Genomic DNA, 16,626 nt, shown 5'->3' on the forward strand with positions numbered 1-16,626 from the left:
CTTGGAATACTCATGTATTTTTATGTGCTATCCTTGGAACACTCATCTGTCCTCCCTAAATCAGCACAAAATATTGGTAAAAACACAATTGAGACAAAATCATGTGCATGGCATGGCTCGCTTCTTATGTGTCCGTTCACTAACATGTTCCTTTCTCTTTTTTCTGTTTTCCTTACCACCGCTGCTCTCACTTTTACAACTGAAGGAAGTGGAGGTAGGTCACAATTTCTAATCTCTTGTATTCTTTGTGTCGTTTTGGCCTTTTTCCCCATCTCCAAATTGCAGTAGTAATTATAATTTAATATTCAATGATTTAATGTCTGGGCTTTGGGATGATCCATGCATGTTATAACTACATCAGCAGCTTATTTGTTTAATGTCTTTTTTGGTAATAGCTTCCCTGACAGCTACATAGCTTTTCTGAAACATAGTGTTGAATTGTCTTCCAACAGTGAAGGGTGGTTTCTCTTATCTCTCAATAGTAAGATCATTAGGTACTCTTTAACTGATTATGACAGTTTTGGTGGTCTACCAAGTCATCAAATAAATAAATAAATGAAACACATGGATTCTAATTGGCATTCTGTATAGCACTGTATTGTTAGGTTTGATATTGGGAGTACATTATCAAAAATGTCTCAAAAACAAGTAAACATTGACATCGTTGGCTGATTGAATTATGCTGAAGCTAGCAAATAAAAAGTTTCTTAGTGAAGCCAATCTGCTGCACACTGTTACCCAGTTTTTTCTAGGTGCTGAGTGTGTTGCACAGATTGAGTTTCCACTGGTTCTGTTTCCATGAGTGTGAACTTTTGTCAAGTTATGATCTATGTTCCCATGGTGACAGAAACTTTTGTGTAAACTGCAGGTTTGCGATTGTGATGTATTGATTAATGACCTTTAAAAAGAATTACAACTGTGCTTTTTTTCCAATAAAAACAAATAATCTTGCTAAGCTTCCTTTAATATTACATATGCAATTCATGTCACATATAATATTAATTATTTCCTTAGGATGACTACGTCCGAAACGTGGAAGATCCACAGGGTTCTGAGGAAAGTGAGTACAATATAATGTTATGAATTTGGATCCAAGTCTGCATCATGCAGGGCTTTCCCAGATTTTCAGGTTTTCAGGTGCTGGCCTATGTTTTAAGGTTTTATGAGAATCAGTTTAAAAAACTGTATGCCAAAACACTGTTTCCTGAATTGTGTACTTTACATTTCTCACCCACCTACGCACACACACACCACGCTGGCTTGTCATAGTTTGTGTATGCCATTAGAGCAATTCTCAGCACATTTATTTCTGATAACTGTGAATAAGTCAACAAAGGACAAAAATTAAACCAGTGGTGAAGTTTTAATTCCAAATAAGAGCGCTGTTAAGACCATGAAACACACTCCTCTCCCTCAGCCAGAGGAGGGGCAGATACTCCTTGGCTCCCAATCTGAGAATGCACTTTTCTTTGGTCTTCACTTTTATTTAGCCAATCTGTAGCCAGACTTAGCTGTCCATCATTTAGTGCTGCAGCCAATGGATATATATATATTTTTTCTCTCAACACAACTGTGATGGCAATAAAACTGACTGACTTTTAGAATCAAAGTAAGTCTTTATACATAAAAATCACATTTGATAATAAGGTTGAAAATGAAATTAAATTATGTATACTGTGAACTCTTTGTGAGGACAGCATTTGTTTACTTTGTTATAAAAAATATTAAGCAGCAGCTTGAATGCTTGCACTTTGTTTCTTGATGTGAGTTTACTTGAAGTGTGCACTGTGTAACAGTAGTATCTAGGAAAATCTAAGTATCAGATTGGGACAGTATCGGGAGATATCCAATATTTAAAGGCTCGTATTGGGAAAACTTGATCGGGACATCACTATTCCTTAGACATACATTTTGATAATTACGATTACATAATGCAGCATGTTTCTTTTTGGTGTTAAAAATAAAGACTAATATTTTGGCATTATAATTTGCTATGGTTTTCATAATATCCTATCATATATCGCCATTTTTTGAAGCATATCGAGAGAGTTTTTTAATCATATCTCCCAGCCCTAGTTATCATCAGTTGGTGATGGCCTGCTGACATTTCAAAATGTTCATTTTTTCAGTAAAAAAAAAACCAAAATCTCTAAGCAGTTGCTGCGTTACTGCATTTGAAAATGCACTGTGTTCATAGTAATTTCAACAGAAAACATTTTTAAACTTTAGAAGTTAACAATTATTGATTTATTACATTGCTTTTCTAATTACATGTTAGATTCATAAATTATTAACAATTACATTTGTTTGCATTTTAAAACGCTCCTTCGCAGTAGGTAAAAATAAAAATCACAAGTAATGATTTTATTCCACAAAAACATTTCAGATACATAAGAAAATACATATGACTGTAAACATAGTGTTGCCTAAAAATGATTAGAAAATATGTTCTATGCAGTACCAAAACATTCTCTATGACTTGAAGCAGAATATCTTAAAATGCCATATACAAACATCAATGAAGAGGTTCCTTAAAGACTTATAGAAATATTACAAGAGTTTAGTCACAGAACTTTTCACTGTGTGGAGAGTATACGTGACTGCAAACCAGCAGCCATCAACAGAACAGCCATCGTGCTCAGACACACATAATCACAACCATTCCAAGATATTTGTCTAGAAGATTAAGGTTGTGTGATCCGTAGTTGGTAGCATAAGGAGCATAAATGGAGTTAAGAACTAAATTATTATTATGAAGCCTACAGTCTGTGGCTGAATGTGAATGGTATCAACCCACTCAATTTCTCAAAGCTCACATGTGTCTTATCAAAGGCTGAGGGTGAGCAGACCTCCTTTTTGCCTTTAACTCATGTCTCTTAGTTCTCAGATCAGTGAGAATAGCTAATGTGTCCGTGAGACAGGAGCATCCTCAGTTCAGCTGTACAGCATTAATCAACACGCCAAAGGATTTGCTTCTGCGGTGCAAGTGTCATCTCCCTCTCCAGCTGAGTTAAAAGACAGAGAAATCAGAGGGGGAGAGCAGTCAATCAGAAACAAATGGCATGTTAATCCTGCATATTACAAAATATTTTTTACGTTTTTACTTGGATAGTTTTTATTCAAACTATCCATAAATCGATGCTGTATATTTATCTTTCAGCATTTCAGATGCTTTATTTACCATCATTAGCTGTGTCCATTTTAGTAGCTTTAGTCATAACCATTAATCTTTAAAAGCTTTGTCGCATGAAAACCAGTCTGTAATATATTCCCTTGATGTTGTTGAACATGGTTTTAATGATTTAATTAGGTACCACCAATTATGCTTTGTAACTCTAAAACCTATGACACTAATTATAACCCTGGCTAGGATTTCTGCCTGATAATGGCTTGGATTCCTTGGGTATATATATATAATTTTTGAAGAATTAAAGAGAATGATTTTAATTCCAGTCAATTGCTTTGCCAGCTGAGCTTTGCATAATTTACTTCAGTTGCAGACTGATCGCTATTTTTTTTTTTAAATAGAGCATCCTAAGTCTATCTATCTATCTATCTATCTATCTATCTATCTATCTATCTATCTATCTATCAGTGTATCCATAAGACTTAAACAAGCCCGTTCTCCATATGTGAATGGTTGTAATGTTGTTAACTATAATTACATTTTGCTGATAGAAATGAAAAATGGTTAAGTTAGGTGCCTAACTACAGACCTGCTGTTAAGTACATTTTTGATAGTACCCAGTGTGCTTGTGCAATTACACACTTGCCAGTCACTACAAAGCATGATTTTGTGGTGAACATTATTGGCAAGAATAAAGGAAGAAATGTTACATAAAGTAGCATATAGAATCTCTATGCAGGAATAAACAATGCAAAGGCATTACTGAATTTGAGTTATAAAACAGCTAATTAGATTGCTGATGCAGCTTAGCTGCTAAACAGTAACCTCTTCTCACATACAGAACAGTATAATTACTTGAGAGATATTAGACATCAGTCATTGTCTGTAATATAGGTGTTTTTCCACATTGACCCTCTGAAATGTTGTGACAGATATGAAGAGTGCTTGAATTTAACAGAATCTTGTATCAAATGGCTGTTTACTTAACTGAATCAAGTCGCATTGTTCTCCATTAGAAAAATGATAGCTAAGCTAATGACTCAAGATTTACATCAGATTAGCTGAACCAAGATACAAAGATTAAACTCTGTGTGCTGGTTCTTAGTTCTTCTGACTCCGAGCAATTCATTAGAATTTATCTGTGACTACCATGCTTACAATGTAGTTCTCTCTAGTGTATTTGTAGCGCATGTTTTGGCTGACATTTGTAGCCCTGGATCGGAAGTTTAAATCGGCTCCAGTAGCCATGCTGGGCCAATGAGGACTCAGGAGCAGATGAAAGCAGCAGAGAGAGGAGATAAACTAGCCAAATAAACAAAAACAAGCTGATTAGGATAAACTGCTAAGCTAATTTCCTGCTCTGAAGTGGAGTAGCATGGGCTCTTTTAAACGGTTGTTGTGAGGCAGCAAAGGAGTGAATCATTTAGAGAGAGACATCTATTAATGAATGAGCATGTCGCTATGCTGCAGAAATTCCATTATGTTCTAAGGTTTCTATGGAAACATCTTCAGAACAGGATCAAGCTGAGAAAAAGTGGGGGGTGGGGCATAGTGGGAAATATGTGACCAATTTCACCTTATTTGGTCTGTAATACACTCACACACCTGCAGCTGGTGATCATGCAGAGATACCACAGCCACTATTAATCCTCCCAGTGCACATTACAGTTATTTATCCTTGCGTTTTCTTACAATTATTATAAACATGGAAACTCCATGAGAATGAATATCTTTTCATCTGCACATGTATTTAAGCCAGAGGCAGCTGAGTGTGGCATTGGATTATGAGTGAGTCTTTAATGTTGATCCTGTTGAGAGGAGGATGACTTATGACAGAATGTGAGAAATGAGATTTTACCAGTCTCTGCTGTATTGGAAAAGCCTGCTTTATTATAAACCTCTGTGTTAGAAACATTAGAGAGAAACAAACTCTCCATCATACATTTACCCTTGGTATTACACAGACCTTTGTTCAAAACGTAGCAAGGGAGACATGTCTGTGTGTGCCTTGTTTGTCCACTGCAGCCAATAAGGTCTTGTACACATGTTCTGTTCTTGCAAGCAATAGGCAATACTTGTAACCCTTACCCCTACACACAATGAATCAAGTCTGTGGAGCTGGACCAGAGACTAAAGCTGCATTTTATTTTTTTTAAGGCCAATGATGAGTATTTACATAAAAAAATATATATATATATAGATTGATTAACAGTCTGAGAACATATTTTTTAAATGTGTACTCAAATTTAAAATTTAAGATTAATTAATTAATTCATTCATTATCTGTAAGCGCTTATCCAGTTCAGGGTTGCGGTGGGTCCAGAGCCTACCTGGAATCATTGGGCGAAAGGCGGGAACACACCCTGGAGGGGGCGCCAGTCCTTCACAGGGCAACACAGACACACACACACATTCACTCACGCACTCACACCTACGGACACTTTTTGAGTCGCCAATGCACCCGGAGGAAACCCACACGAACACGGGGAAAACACACCAACTCCTCACAGAGATTTAAGATTTTTATACGAATAGTAAAAATATGGGTAGAATCATCATCATCATCATCTTTTCCGCTTGTCAATTTCAGGGTCGCAGTTGTGTATAATCAAGGAGGTCATAATGTTATGGTTGAAATTTCAGTTTGTTTATTTAGTGAATATCATAATCAATGTTTCCGGTGAAAATATGTGTTGTTTGAATATCTGTCTAGGGTCTAACTAACTGGTACCTATTTAGTGTTACTTTTTAGAACAATCTATATAGGTTTTACTGAATGAGTAAACAAATCTTTTGAGACACAGTTCCAGTCAGTCTCAGAATATATCCATGTGGACATTCGTAGGTCCAATATGATTAAGCTGCATATACCCTTTCTGTCTGATGCATCTAAATTGTCTGCCTCAGAGTTCAGCATTTGAACAAATCTTATACCTGCAACAGAAATCCGTATGAAACTTTCTGCGTTCCTTATCATATAGGTTCAGAGTTGCAGTCCTGTTTTTCTGCAGCTTTCAAGCATAACATAATCTGGAGGATGAATAGGGCTACATTGGATAATTTTTGTTATAACAAGGGTGTGCACTCCACTCATTTGAAGTCATCTTTAAGTGTACCTGATGTTCTCTTCCTCTAAGCAATGGGTAAAACAGCATTTGTTAGTGCCCAAGGTGTTAGTCCCTGAACAGTATGGTTTATCTTGTGGTGACCTGACAAACATGCTATTACTGCAGTGTACATAGAAGGAGATGTTGGGACAAGCATCTTCTTTCTCCAATATATTTATGGAACCTAACCTATAGGGTTTCTTCCAAACGTTGGATGCTAGGCAGGAATACATGTTACACAGGGAGCCTGTCCATTGCAGCGTGTTACACACTCACACCTGTGGACAAACGACCAACCATCATGTGTTTTTTGATGGTGGGTGGAAACCATGGCACCCAGAGGAAGAAGAGAGTACACAGTAAAAACTCCTTAAAGACAGCAACTGGAGGCAAGGATCAACCCAGGGTACTGTGGCCCTGGAGATGTTTGGCAGTGACACTTTGCCACTGTACCAGCCAAAAAAGATGTTGCAATAGTTACATTTTTTCTTTTATGTAGGTGAGTGCCTTTAAAGGGATTCTATGATTGTGGGGAAACACAGTTATTTACAGTCAGAAGCTTTGCATCTTTATGGTGAAACTCTATGTTTGAAGGGAAAATAACAACTCGTTTATACGTGGCTGAGGTTTAACTTGTCTGTAGGTTTTTATTCACTATTTGAATTACCCGAGAGAGAGAGAGAGAGAGAGAGAGAAAGTGATTTTCCAAGGTTGAGAAATCTTTTTATTACCATACTTCATTCCATTGGGTCTATTTAAATCAGTCGTGTCTGTTTGAAACATAGTGAATTTCAGCTGTTGTTTTTTAGTTTTTTGACTATATTCTGGTTTTACATTTAGAAATTATTTGGGTTTTTTTTGCTTTCAGTTGATTGAGATTGGAAGCAGTATCTCCCTGGGCACCAGTTAGAAGCTTTAACCATTTGAGCAAGCTGTCAGAGTGAATAATAAGTGTTGCGTGTGCTGGTGTATGGAGTCACATGCTTCAGCAGTGAGATTTAGCTAAGGACTATTACACTCGCTGAGTGACAGGAATAAGAGAGAGAGATGAGATGTGACATGCAGAAAAAGGCCAAAACAAAACATGCAGTCCATCCTCTCCAAGTTACCAATGTTTAGAGCATAAGCTCTCAGCACTAGAATATCAGTCAGTCAGAATTTTTTTCTTTTGATCAAATTCACCCCTTAACATCAACTTTTGTCTTCTTTCACCCAGTGCACCATTGAGATATTTCTGTAAAGGAGCTTGTGTGAGAGGTCTGTGAAAGCGAGTGCTCTGCCGCTGCGGAGAAGAACGCTCTGTCTCAGTGAACTCACTGAAGGGATTGTTTTTTGTTTTGCTGAGGAGGGGGGAGAGAGAGTGGAAGAGAAAACTCCTGACTGTGTGAAGCCTTTTTATGATGGCTTCTGAAGACGATCTCCCTGTCTTTATTTAATCAGAATGTGTGCTGGGCTTCAGGATGTTTGTTTATCTAGTTGTTTATCTGCTTTGCTATCAGACATTTGGAACAGATGGCGTTTTTCTCTAACGAAGCTTCGCTTCCAGCATGTTCTCTCTCACAGTTCCTGGGTCTTTTTTATTTATTTATTTTTTTGACTCAACTTCCCTTGAATTATTCATATTCAGTCTAAGCTGAGATAAGTAAAGACAAGTTTTAAGATGCCTGCATTTCATAGATAAAAATAAAGCTTTTCACTTGAGCTATAAAAATGATGTATGCCTCTTATTTAGTGCATCATATCCCTATAACTTTTTATTAGTACCCATTCACGTCCATTGTTTTTTTTTTTTTTCAATGTTGTAATGAATATTATTCAGCTCAGCAGCTGCAGACATTGTGGGGAAAAAGACTAGAACAGGGTACAGAAACCCTGCTGAAAGGGGAACGGTGATTTAATTATAGTTCAGTTATATCTCTGCTGCCCGACAGGTGTGGACACAACCAAGGACCCATGTCAGAAGGTGAAATGCAGCAGACACAAGGTGTGTGTGGCCCAGGGCTACCAGCGAGCCATGTGCATCAATCGCAAGAAACTGGAGCACAGGCAAGTCACAGTACACTGCATACTGGTCTACTGAATATAAAAACATTAAAAGTTAATCATGTGTTACCAGTGTGTTATTTATATAATGGTGTTAAAATGTAATTGCATATACAGTTTTCAGGGGCATGGTTTTGTCCTGGTGATACAGGTATTACCCAAGACAGCATTGTAAAAATAGCATGTTTTAATGGATTGTTTTTAAGAGTTTAAGTACACATAGTTTAGTTCATTAAATAATTAGTCATTAAAATCACACGTGTTTAAACATTGCGGTTGGCTGTCCTTTGATGAGTCAAATTGTATGCAAGATTTATGCGTAAAACATTATATAATTTTCTGTTTATCTATCAGATAATGAATGAATGTTTTAGATTTTTTTTCTCCAGGAATGTTGTGTATGTTACATTTCAGCCTTAGTTCAGAGGAAATTATTAATTTTATTGGCAACTTCAGTTCCATTTATAAATGTATATGTGTTAAGGGGGCTCAACATGTTCTCAGGTTGAGGTACCTCCCCTAACTATCCTTAACACTGGGTCTGGCAGCCAGTTATGAACATGTGACAGAAAATTAAAGGTGATTCCGTGTATGGAAAATGGCAGTTGGGTCAAAGAAAATGCACTTTCTCCTCCCTAAACCTGCATGCTTGAATTGCCTTTAAACACGCCACCTTACTCCCAACTGCTCCCCGGATAACAAAATGGCTGCCTGCCACTCTGGGTATGGGGTGTTCACTGTCCAGATCATTCATATGTATTTTTATAAATGTGTGTGTGTGTGTGTGTGTGTGTGTCCACTGCCACAGATAGGTAAAATGCAGAGTCCAAATACTGCTTTGCAATGATGATAAAATTAAGTTTCACATCTTAATGTGCATGTGTGTGCTTAGTGAGTATTTGTCTTTACTCTGTGTTCTCCATTTTATCTGCTGTGAGAAACTGCTCTAAAGAGCTACAGCATAATCGGCAAAACTAATGGGCCAAAACATCATTGCCTGCAGTCTATATCCGCAGCAATGGGCATTTATTTCTCCTCTGTGACTGTGTCTGTGAGACCGTGTGATATTGTTAGGTTCCCTCTCTCAGCACCATTAACTGCAAACTCAACGGTGAATGGCCGAGTTGTGGCTTTGCTGACAGGGTGATACTGTCTGATCACACAATCAAAGATTCAGCCAACCACCACACTGAGAAGAAAGGTCAAGGCAGTTTACTAATGGATCATGGGTAATTTTGGTAACTACATGATGTTGAACAAGGAACTTAATGTTGTTAAAAATGATCCGCCCCTTGTCTTCAGTACTCATCCGCTATCAGTGCTGTCACAACATTGGTTTTAAAAGTACAGTTGTCTACATTGAGTAAGTTAGTTATTTGTTTGTTGTTGTTTTTGTTTTTGTTGGACATACAGATTATACTATTATCAGAGGCTAATGAATGTATTGAGTTTCATCTAGTACTGCAGGGTCCTGGGGTTGTGGGGTCGAATTCCGTGTGTGTGTTCTCCCTGTGTCTGATTGGGTTTCCTCCATGTGCTCCGGTTTCCTCCCACAATCCAAAACCTCGATATGTCCAGTACTAATATTACTAAACTGGACATACATTCACTGAAATATTTGTCTCATCCAGGAGATAGGATTTAGTCCACCATTAGCTGCACCAGGCTGTTATTAGCCGTATAAACAAGTACTGACACACTGGGGTCAGCTGTGTCCTAATGGTTAGAGTAGTGTATCTGGGACCAGAAGGTCAGTGGTATAGTATAGATTTACACCCCCATCCTTATTTTACATCTCATAGACTTTCCGGCAGTATAAGGCCCATCTGATTAACTTATATATTTAGGGTCTTAAAAATGGCAAATGGTGTCAGGCACATCTGCCTGTGCCTTTTGAGTTTTCTTCTGGAAGAAAAGGTTGATTGACGATTTTAGCATGCATGATTCATCTGATAAATGCTCATTGCCCTTAATGCATTAGTGTGTGTGAGTTCACTGCAATGGATGTGCTGAACGCGAAAGAGACATTTCTTTGTATATTGTACAATAATAAATAAAGAGGAGGAACTGTATTATAATTTGGGTATTTTATATTTAATTTATTTATCATTGTTTTGCTGCTGTGAAATGCCATCTCCTCTTTGAATATTGAGCATTGCACCATGCTGTGACTTTTGAGGACCTTACTTTGTTGAGTTTATTTCCCATTTCCTCTGCCAATCATTCAGAGATCTGTCTCTGCCACAAATGATTTCTTTTCTTAATGAGATGAAACAGCAGGATCTATATTGCTACCGACAGGGTGTTAAGGCTGATTTGCAATCAGACATATTAATGTGGCTTTTAAATGTAAAGAATATAAGGAAATGGACAAGAAGTACTACAAACAGTAATCTACACTGACATTGTTTTTTTTAATCATGAACGCATTGGACTTTCTTGACTAATCGTTGTGACGCTAGTTTATACACATTCACCTACATTTAGCAAAAGATGCTTTACTCCATTATGCACTGACACTGCCGTTGTATTTGTTTGTATTGTAGGGTCAGACATGTTAACTGCAAACCCTGCCAACTGTCAACAGCAAACCCTGTGTGTGGATCTGATGGACATAACTATGCTTCACAGGTACATACATGTAAATAGCACTGCCTTAATACACAAACATAGGTGCAAATAAAGCTGCACAAACACACCACTGATCCCCTTCTCACTCTCAGCATATAACAAATTAAATATTTATGAGGTGACTGCAGTTGCATAAGGGAGTGAGCAGGATATAGAGAAAGCAGGAGAGGGTAAAAAAAGCAAGAAATTGGAGGGACAGAGAAGGATGGAGAGAGGGAGGGCCACTGAGTGAGTAGTCATTTTCTCTGTGGCTCTTGTGCACAAGGTCAAAATTAAAAACGATACATAAATCAATAAAGCCGGCAGCAGGCGAGTGATACGCCACTCAAATCAGCGAAGGCTATTAATCAAACTACTGCATTCAGCTACAGCAAGATACTCTCACTCTCTCTCTCTCTCTCATACACACACACAAAAGCAGCTACATTCCAGCGCATACAGAAACACATATATACACAGACACAAACACACACAAATTCCAGCACACTTACTCTCACATCTCTGTTATAAAAAGATGTGCCATCCTATACCTGCATAGTGATACTTTCTTGTAAGATTAAATATGTAATGTAAGATTAAATTAAATAATTTGTTAATTATATTCCAAGATTTTCTGAGATAATTTCTCTAGATTAGATGCCTAAAAGTTTTGCAGACTTTTCTAACCTTTGACTACCCTTTTGTTTGTAATTGTGAATAAGATTGTAAGAGAAAACGGCTGTGTAATGCTAAACTACACCTCAATTTATTTTCCCCATCTCTTTCTCTCTCTCTCTCTCTCTCTCTCTCTCTCTCTGTGTGTGTGTGTGTGTGTGTGTGTGTGTGTGTGTGTGTGTGTGTGTGTGTGTGTGCATGAGTGCAGTGTAAGCTGGAGCAGCAGGCGTGTATGAGTGGCAAAGAGTTGAGTGTAAAGTGTGCAGGACCATGTCCATGTATTAGTGAGGCTGTACCGAAACCTGAGACGGAGATGGTACCTGCTCCTAAACCAGGTGAGCGACTCACACACAGTGTTACACTAGTAATGTAATATATAGTACAGACCAAAACTTCAATCTGACTACAGACAGAAAACTACCTGGGATCAAGTCAGTGTTCTCTAGAGGATATGATTTAATATAATTGTAATGGTCATGAGGTTTTATGTTCTGAACTTTCTAAAGCCATCATCCAGCCTTAGGACTTTGGATAAACACAAACGTTATGCTTCAAATGTACTCCCATCTTGCCTGCCTCAGTCGATCATTCCTCAGTTCATTTATTCTTTTCCTCCTGCAGTGCTATTTGTACATGTCCTGAAGTTATTTGTTGGGCACATCACTTTATAACATAAATCTTGTAATTTAACACTCAGAGACATAGAATCGTCTCAGTTTGTGGAAAAACATCAAAGCAGAAGAACTGCTGACTCTGTAATGAAAGCAATGAAAACTCATTATTGTGGGAGAGCAGACTATGAATCCTTAAATCAGTATCTTATAATCATACATGTTACTCAGTATAATCATCATATTAGCCAGTCTAATCATCAGTGCTTTATATTAAATGTGTTAATTGTGGTCCAGCTGAGTCCTTGAATGGTTCAATAGACTTTCAGCTCTTTAAGTACACTTCCTGTTTTCACATCTTTTGTAGCCTGAGTGGCATCTCTGTCTCAGATTAAAGTTTACTGCCACAGTCAACACTTCCTGCTTTTTTACTGGCTCATTATGAGAACAGTTGTAAAAGGTCCTGTTTCACCTGTTGCTCCATATCAGAAAAGTCACACATATAAAACGGATGAAATGAGGAGGGCAGCTCAGGGGTCAGTCTTCACTTGCTCTGACTCATTGCAACCACGAAACTACATAGTAAGTGATACGCTGATGTACTGTTCAGTGCATACTGTTCTTTTTTCACCTCAGTGACCCGTCCATGCCGAATGGCCCTTAGATCAATACTGGCCCATTGCAGATATCAGCTTGTCACTGTGTTAGCTGTATGTGCTGGTCATCTAAGCCATCTGCCTCAGTGAATTATGTGCCTAATCTTTTATAATAAACAACTGTTATTTAGCCTGCACATTCTCTTAAATGTTCACTTTATTTATTTATTTTTTTATTTAAAAATTTAAAAGCATAATGTGGAGAGTTTAACTGAATATATTTCTGCTTGGTATAAGAAACACTGAATCAAATTCATTATGTTAATCTCTTTCCATAGCATTTGGTACATGTTACAGTGCTATTTTACTGCTGAATTGTATCTTGTCCTAATTATGTAGAAATATCAGAATAAAGAAATACATTGACATGTAATGTGTATCATGTTATATTTCCTATTATTTTAACCTACAATTTTGACTGATCTGTATATCTGTCATAACTATCTGTAGCATGACTTTAACATTAGTGTTTTAGTAAATAATGTAATTTAATTAAATAACTATCTTAACATCTAAAGTGGAAGTAAAGCATAAAATGGAGTTGCATTAATTCATGCCACCATTTCTCTTATTGAAGCTACTGACTTTGTTTCATGTGGATTTTTTACACACACACCCAATCACACACCCTCCTCTATCTTGCTTTATCTTTATAGAAAGCTGTACAGGTCAGGACTTGGCTGATTTGGGGGACAGGCTCAGGGACTGGTTCCAGCTTCTTCATGGCAATGCTAAAATGAATAATTCTGGAAGACAGGGTTCAGAAACAGCATCGGGTAAGTATAAAACATACTTTCTACCACACAATATCTGCATGTTACTGCTCACACACCTCTACATGTCCTTCTTTTCCTCCTGTAGTGTTTGAGAGGAACTTAGTGGCTGGCTGTAAAGACTCAATTGGCTGGATGTTCTCTAAACTGGACACCAGTAATGATTTATACCTGGATCACTCAGAACTGTCCGCTATAAACCTGGAGAAGTATGAGGTTTGCATTAGACCCTTCTTCAACTCCTGTGACTCTTACCGAGATGGCAAAGTCTCCACGGCTGAGTGGTGTCTCTGCTTTTGGAGGGAGAGTGAGTTTCTTCAGTTTCTCTTCTGCGACTGATTTCACTAATCCCTGTTTAGCATCCCTATTTTTTTCTTTTCATGTAATGATTACTAATAATAGAATTGTACATAAACTTAGCACAACATGTAAGGAAATTTGTGTTTGATAGATTGTTTCTTTGTTATAACAATGATTCTTGGCAACAAATATTATATCGTTGGAAAGCCTGTTAATTTCCCTTTAAAATGGCACCAGATTTGTATGGAACATGGATTTGTGGGATGAGCAATAGAGCTGAGTATGTGGGTTGCGCCCATGAAAAATTTGCCAAACCCTTTCTGCCATTGCCAAACAGCTTATTCCGCTGTTGCTATTGACACTTGTTTTGAGCTTCTGGTACCCCCAGGCACTTGATTGGCAGCACCTGTGAACATGGGCCCTGCTAGTGTTCAGTAGGTGTCAGCATGCCACGTTTGACTGATCTGGATAGGGCCCGTGCGATAGGGCAACTACAAACTGGTTCAAACCGCAAAACCAAGTTACGACATTATTTGGAGTGAGCCCTAGTCTCCAAATTTAAGGCCAAGTTCCATATAACAGGGGATGTCAGAGACAGGTCGCGAAGAGGGCGTCCCAAGCAGACGACACCCCAAAAAGATTGTTACAGCACTTAGGTACCGTAGGCTGTCTTCTACAGATTTGCAGTCAAGGTTTGCAGGATGATATGGCTGACGGCTCTCTGCCAAGACAATCGGGAACAGACTGCACACAGCCAATCTCTGGTCTTCTCGTGCTGCCAGGAGGCCTGCCATGACTGCCCTTCACCGTCAGGCCCGTTTGCTCTGGTGTTAGCTACACGTGCACTGGAAACTGAACATGTAGAGGAAAGTTATGTTCAGCGATGTGGCAACCAGTGGCAATCCCATATCTCCACAGTCTAGGACTGAACTCTGTCCTCCAAGCTGACAACGCACACCCCCACAGAGCAGGGCTAATCAGACACTACCTCCAGAATTTGGGAGTGGAGGGGATGGAATGGCCTGCCAGCAGTCCTGACCTCAACCCCATTGAACACTTGTGGGGTCAGCTTGGGTGTGCTGTTAGTGCTAGAGGCAAGGCAAGTTTATTTATACAGCACCTTTCACACAAAAGCAAAAGTGCTTAGAGTTACCAACACAACCATGTTGGCTGACTTGCAACAAATGCTGGTTGAAGAATGGGATGCCATCCCACAGCAGTATGTGACCAGGCTGTTGACCAGCATGAGTAAGAGGTGCCAGGCTGTTGAGGCTGTGAATGGTTTTTCCACACGCTACTGAGGCTCCTGTCTGTTAATTAATAAATTGTTAAATTGCCAATATGTCTTGTTTCTTCAAACTTCAATCACCCAGTCCACCAAACACTACTGGCAGAGAGAAAGGGTATAAGGTTTGTTGCCAAGAAGTTAGAATTATTTGTGAATTTCATTCTTTTTTTGTCATTAATTGATACAACATCAAATCATGACATTTGTGACAAGAGTTATTTGTATACAAAATGTCAGCTTGTCATGTCAACTCATGACAGCACAGGACAGCTTTCCTGGCATATAACATGCTATATCGATGTAATATAAATATAAAGCTGTGCATAGTGTGTAGATTTTCATTAAAATATTTGTTACCATGCTAGGGTTATATAGATTTTTCTGTTTTTTAAATATATATATATTCTTAGTAGAAGGATTTTCAGTATGTAATTTTTGACTTTCAGAACCTCCCTGTTTGGCTGAGATTGAAAGGATCCAAGTGCAGGAGGCATCCAAGAAGAAACCAGGTACAATGTCATTTAAATCTTGTTTGGTTTTGTGTTTGTGTGTATTGTGTAAATGTGCAGTTCCTGCTTTAAAGCAACAGGTGGCACTGTTATTGGTTGATTATGCAGATTTTAGACCCAGGGATTAACTACTAATTAGACAGGGATTACAAGTTGGAGAGAGAGTGAGAGAGAAAGCAAAAAAGAGAGAGAAACACGCACGGAAGTAGGGGATAGGGAACTCGACAACTCTTAATTTAACATTTGCCATAGGCATTTCTCTGTGTGTGTGTGTGTGTGTGTGTGTGTATGTTACAAGTGTGTGTATGTATTGACAGTGTATAGCAGATTCACACCTAGCACACTGATGCTTCAGTTCTCCTTGTAAAAACTGAGACATAGTGAGAGTGGGATTACCTGTCAAACTAGTTACTTTCTTTGCCTCCCTCTATATTTTCCCCTCAGTGTGTGCATCTCCCTGTTTCTTTTTCCTTCAGTCTCTCCTGCTTCTTCCTCTCAGTTGGTTTGTTAGACAGCTGTGTTGTGCTGTAATGTTGAGTGACTGTTTGGTATGACAGCGGCCCCCCTGGGAGGCGGGAACAGTCAGCCAGTCACAGTGCTGTCATTGGTTTGTTAGAGCTTTCAATCTTTGTGGACCACAGATAACAGAGAACAGATATATATCTCTCTCCACCGCAGTCTGTTATAGTTGACTCCATTCTGCTCTATTCTATTCTGTTCATGAAAGTGAGACCCTTTCCTCTCAGTTTCAGCAGTTCAGTGGCCTTTGTTCCATTCTGATGATCAGCTTGTCTTAGTGATCACTGGTTTCATATACAGACCAGTGACCAGCAAGCAGTTGGTGATTAGGTGCTTTGCTCAAAGGCACCTCAGTCGGACACTGAGGGAGGAGGCAGTCCTGTTCCTTCCCTCCCTCTGCCTTCAATT

The 16,626-nt window shown here is 38.5% G+C and overlaps 1 protein-coding gene across 2 annotated transcripts in view; it reads left to right on the forward strand.

The window, feature by feature from the left end:
* LOC136692879 (testican-2-like) overlaps positions 1-16,626 on the forward strand; it is a 42,750-nt gene that overhangs the window by 20,391 nt on the left and 5,733 nt on the right. The window contains exons 2-9 of one of the 2 annotated variants that reach the window (XM_066666603.1): positions 206-214; positions 1,015-1,060; positions 8,166-8,280; positions 10,824-10,908; positions 11,771-11,897; positions 13,486-13,605; positions 13,691-13,909; positions 15,637-15,699. In XM_066666603.1, coding sequence (XP_066522700.1) covers positions 206-214; positions 1,015-1,060; positions 8,166-8,280; positions 10,824-10,908; positions 11,771-11,897; positions 13,486-13,605; positions 13,691-13,909; positions 15,637-15,699 — 784 coding nt within the window. The remainder of the gene's footprint in view (positions 1-205; positions 215-1,014; positions 1,061-8,165; positions 8,281-10,823; positions 10,909-11,770; positions 11,898-13,485; positions 13,606-13,690; positions 13,910-15,636; positions 15,700-16,626) is intronic. The other variant, XM_066666602.1, reaches the window with a different exon arrangement.

This window comes from Hoplias malabaricus, chromosome 3, assembly GCF_029633855.1.
Source record: "Hoplias malabaricus isolate fHopMal1 chromosome 3, fHopMal1.hap1, whole genome shotgun sequence".
NCBI classification, from domain to species: Eukaryota; Metazoa; Chordata; class Actinopteri; order Characiformes; family Erythrinidae; genus Hoplias; species Hoplias malabaricus.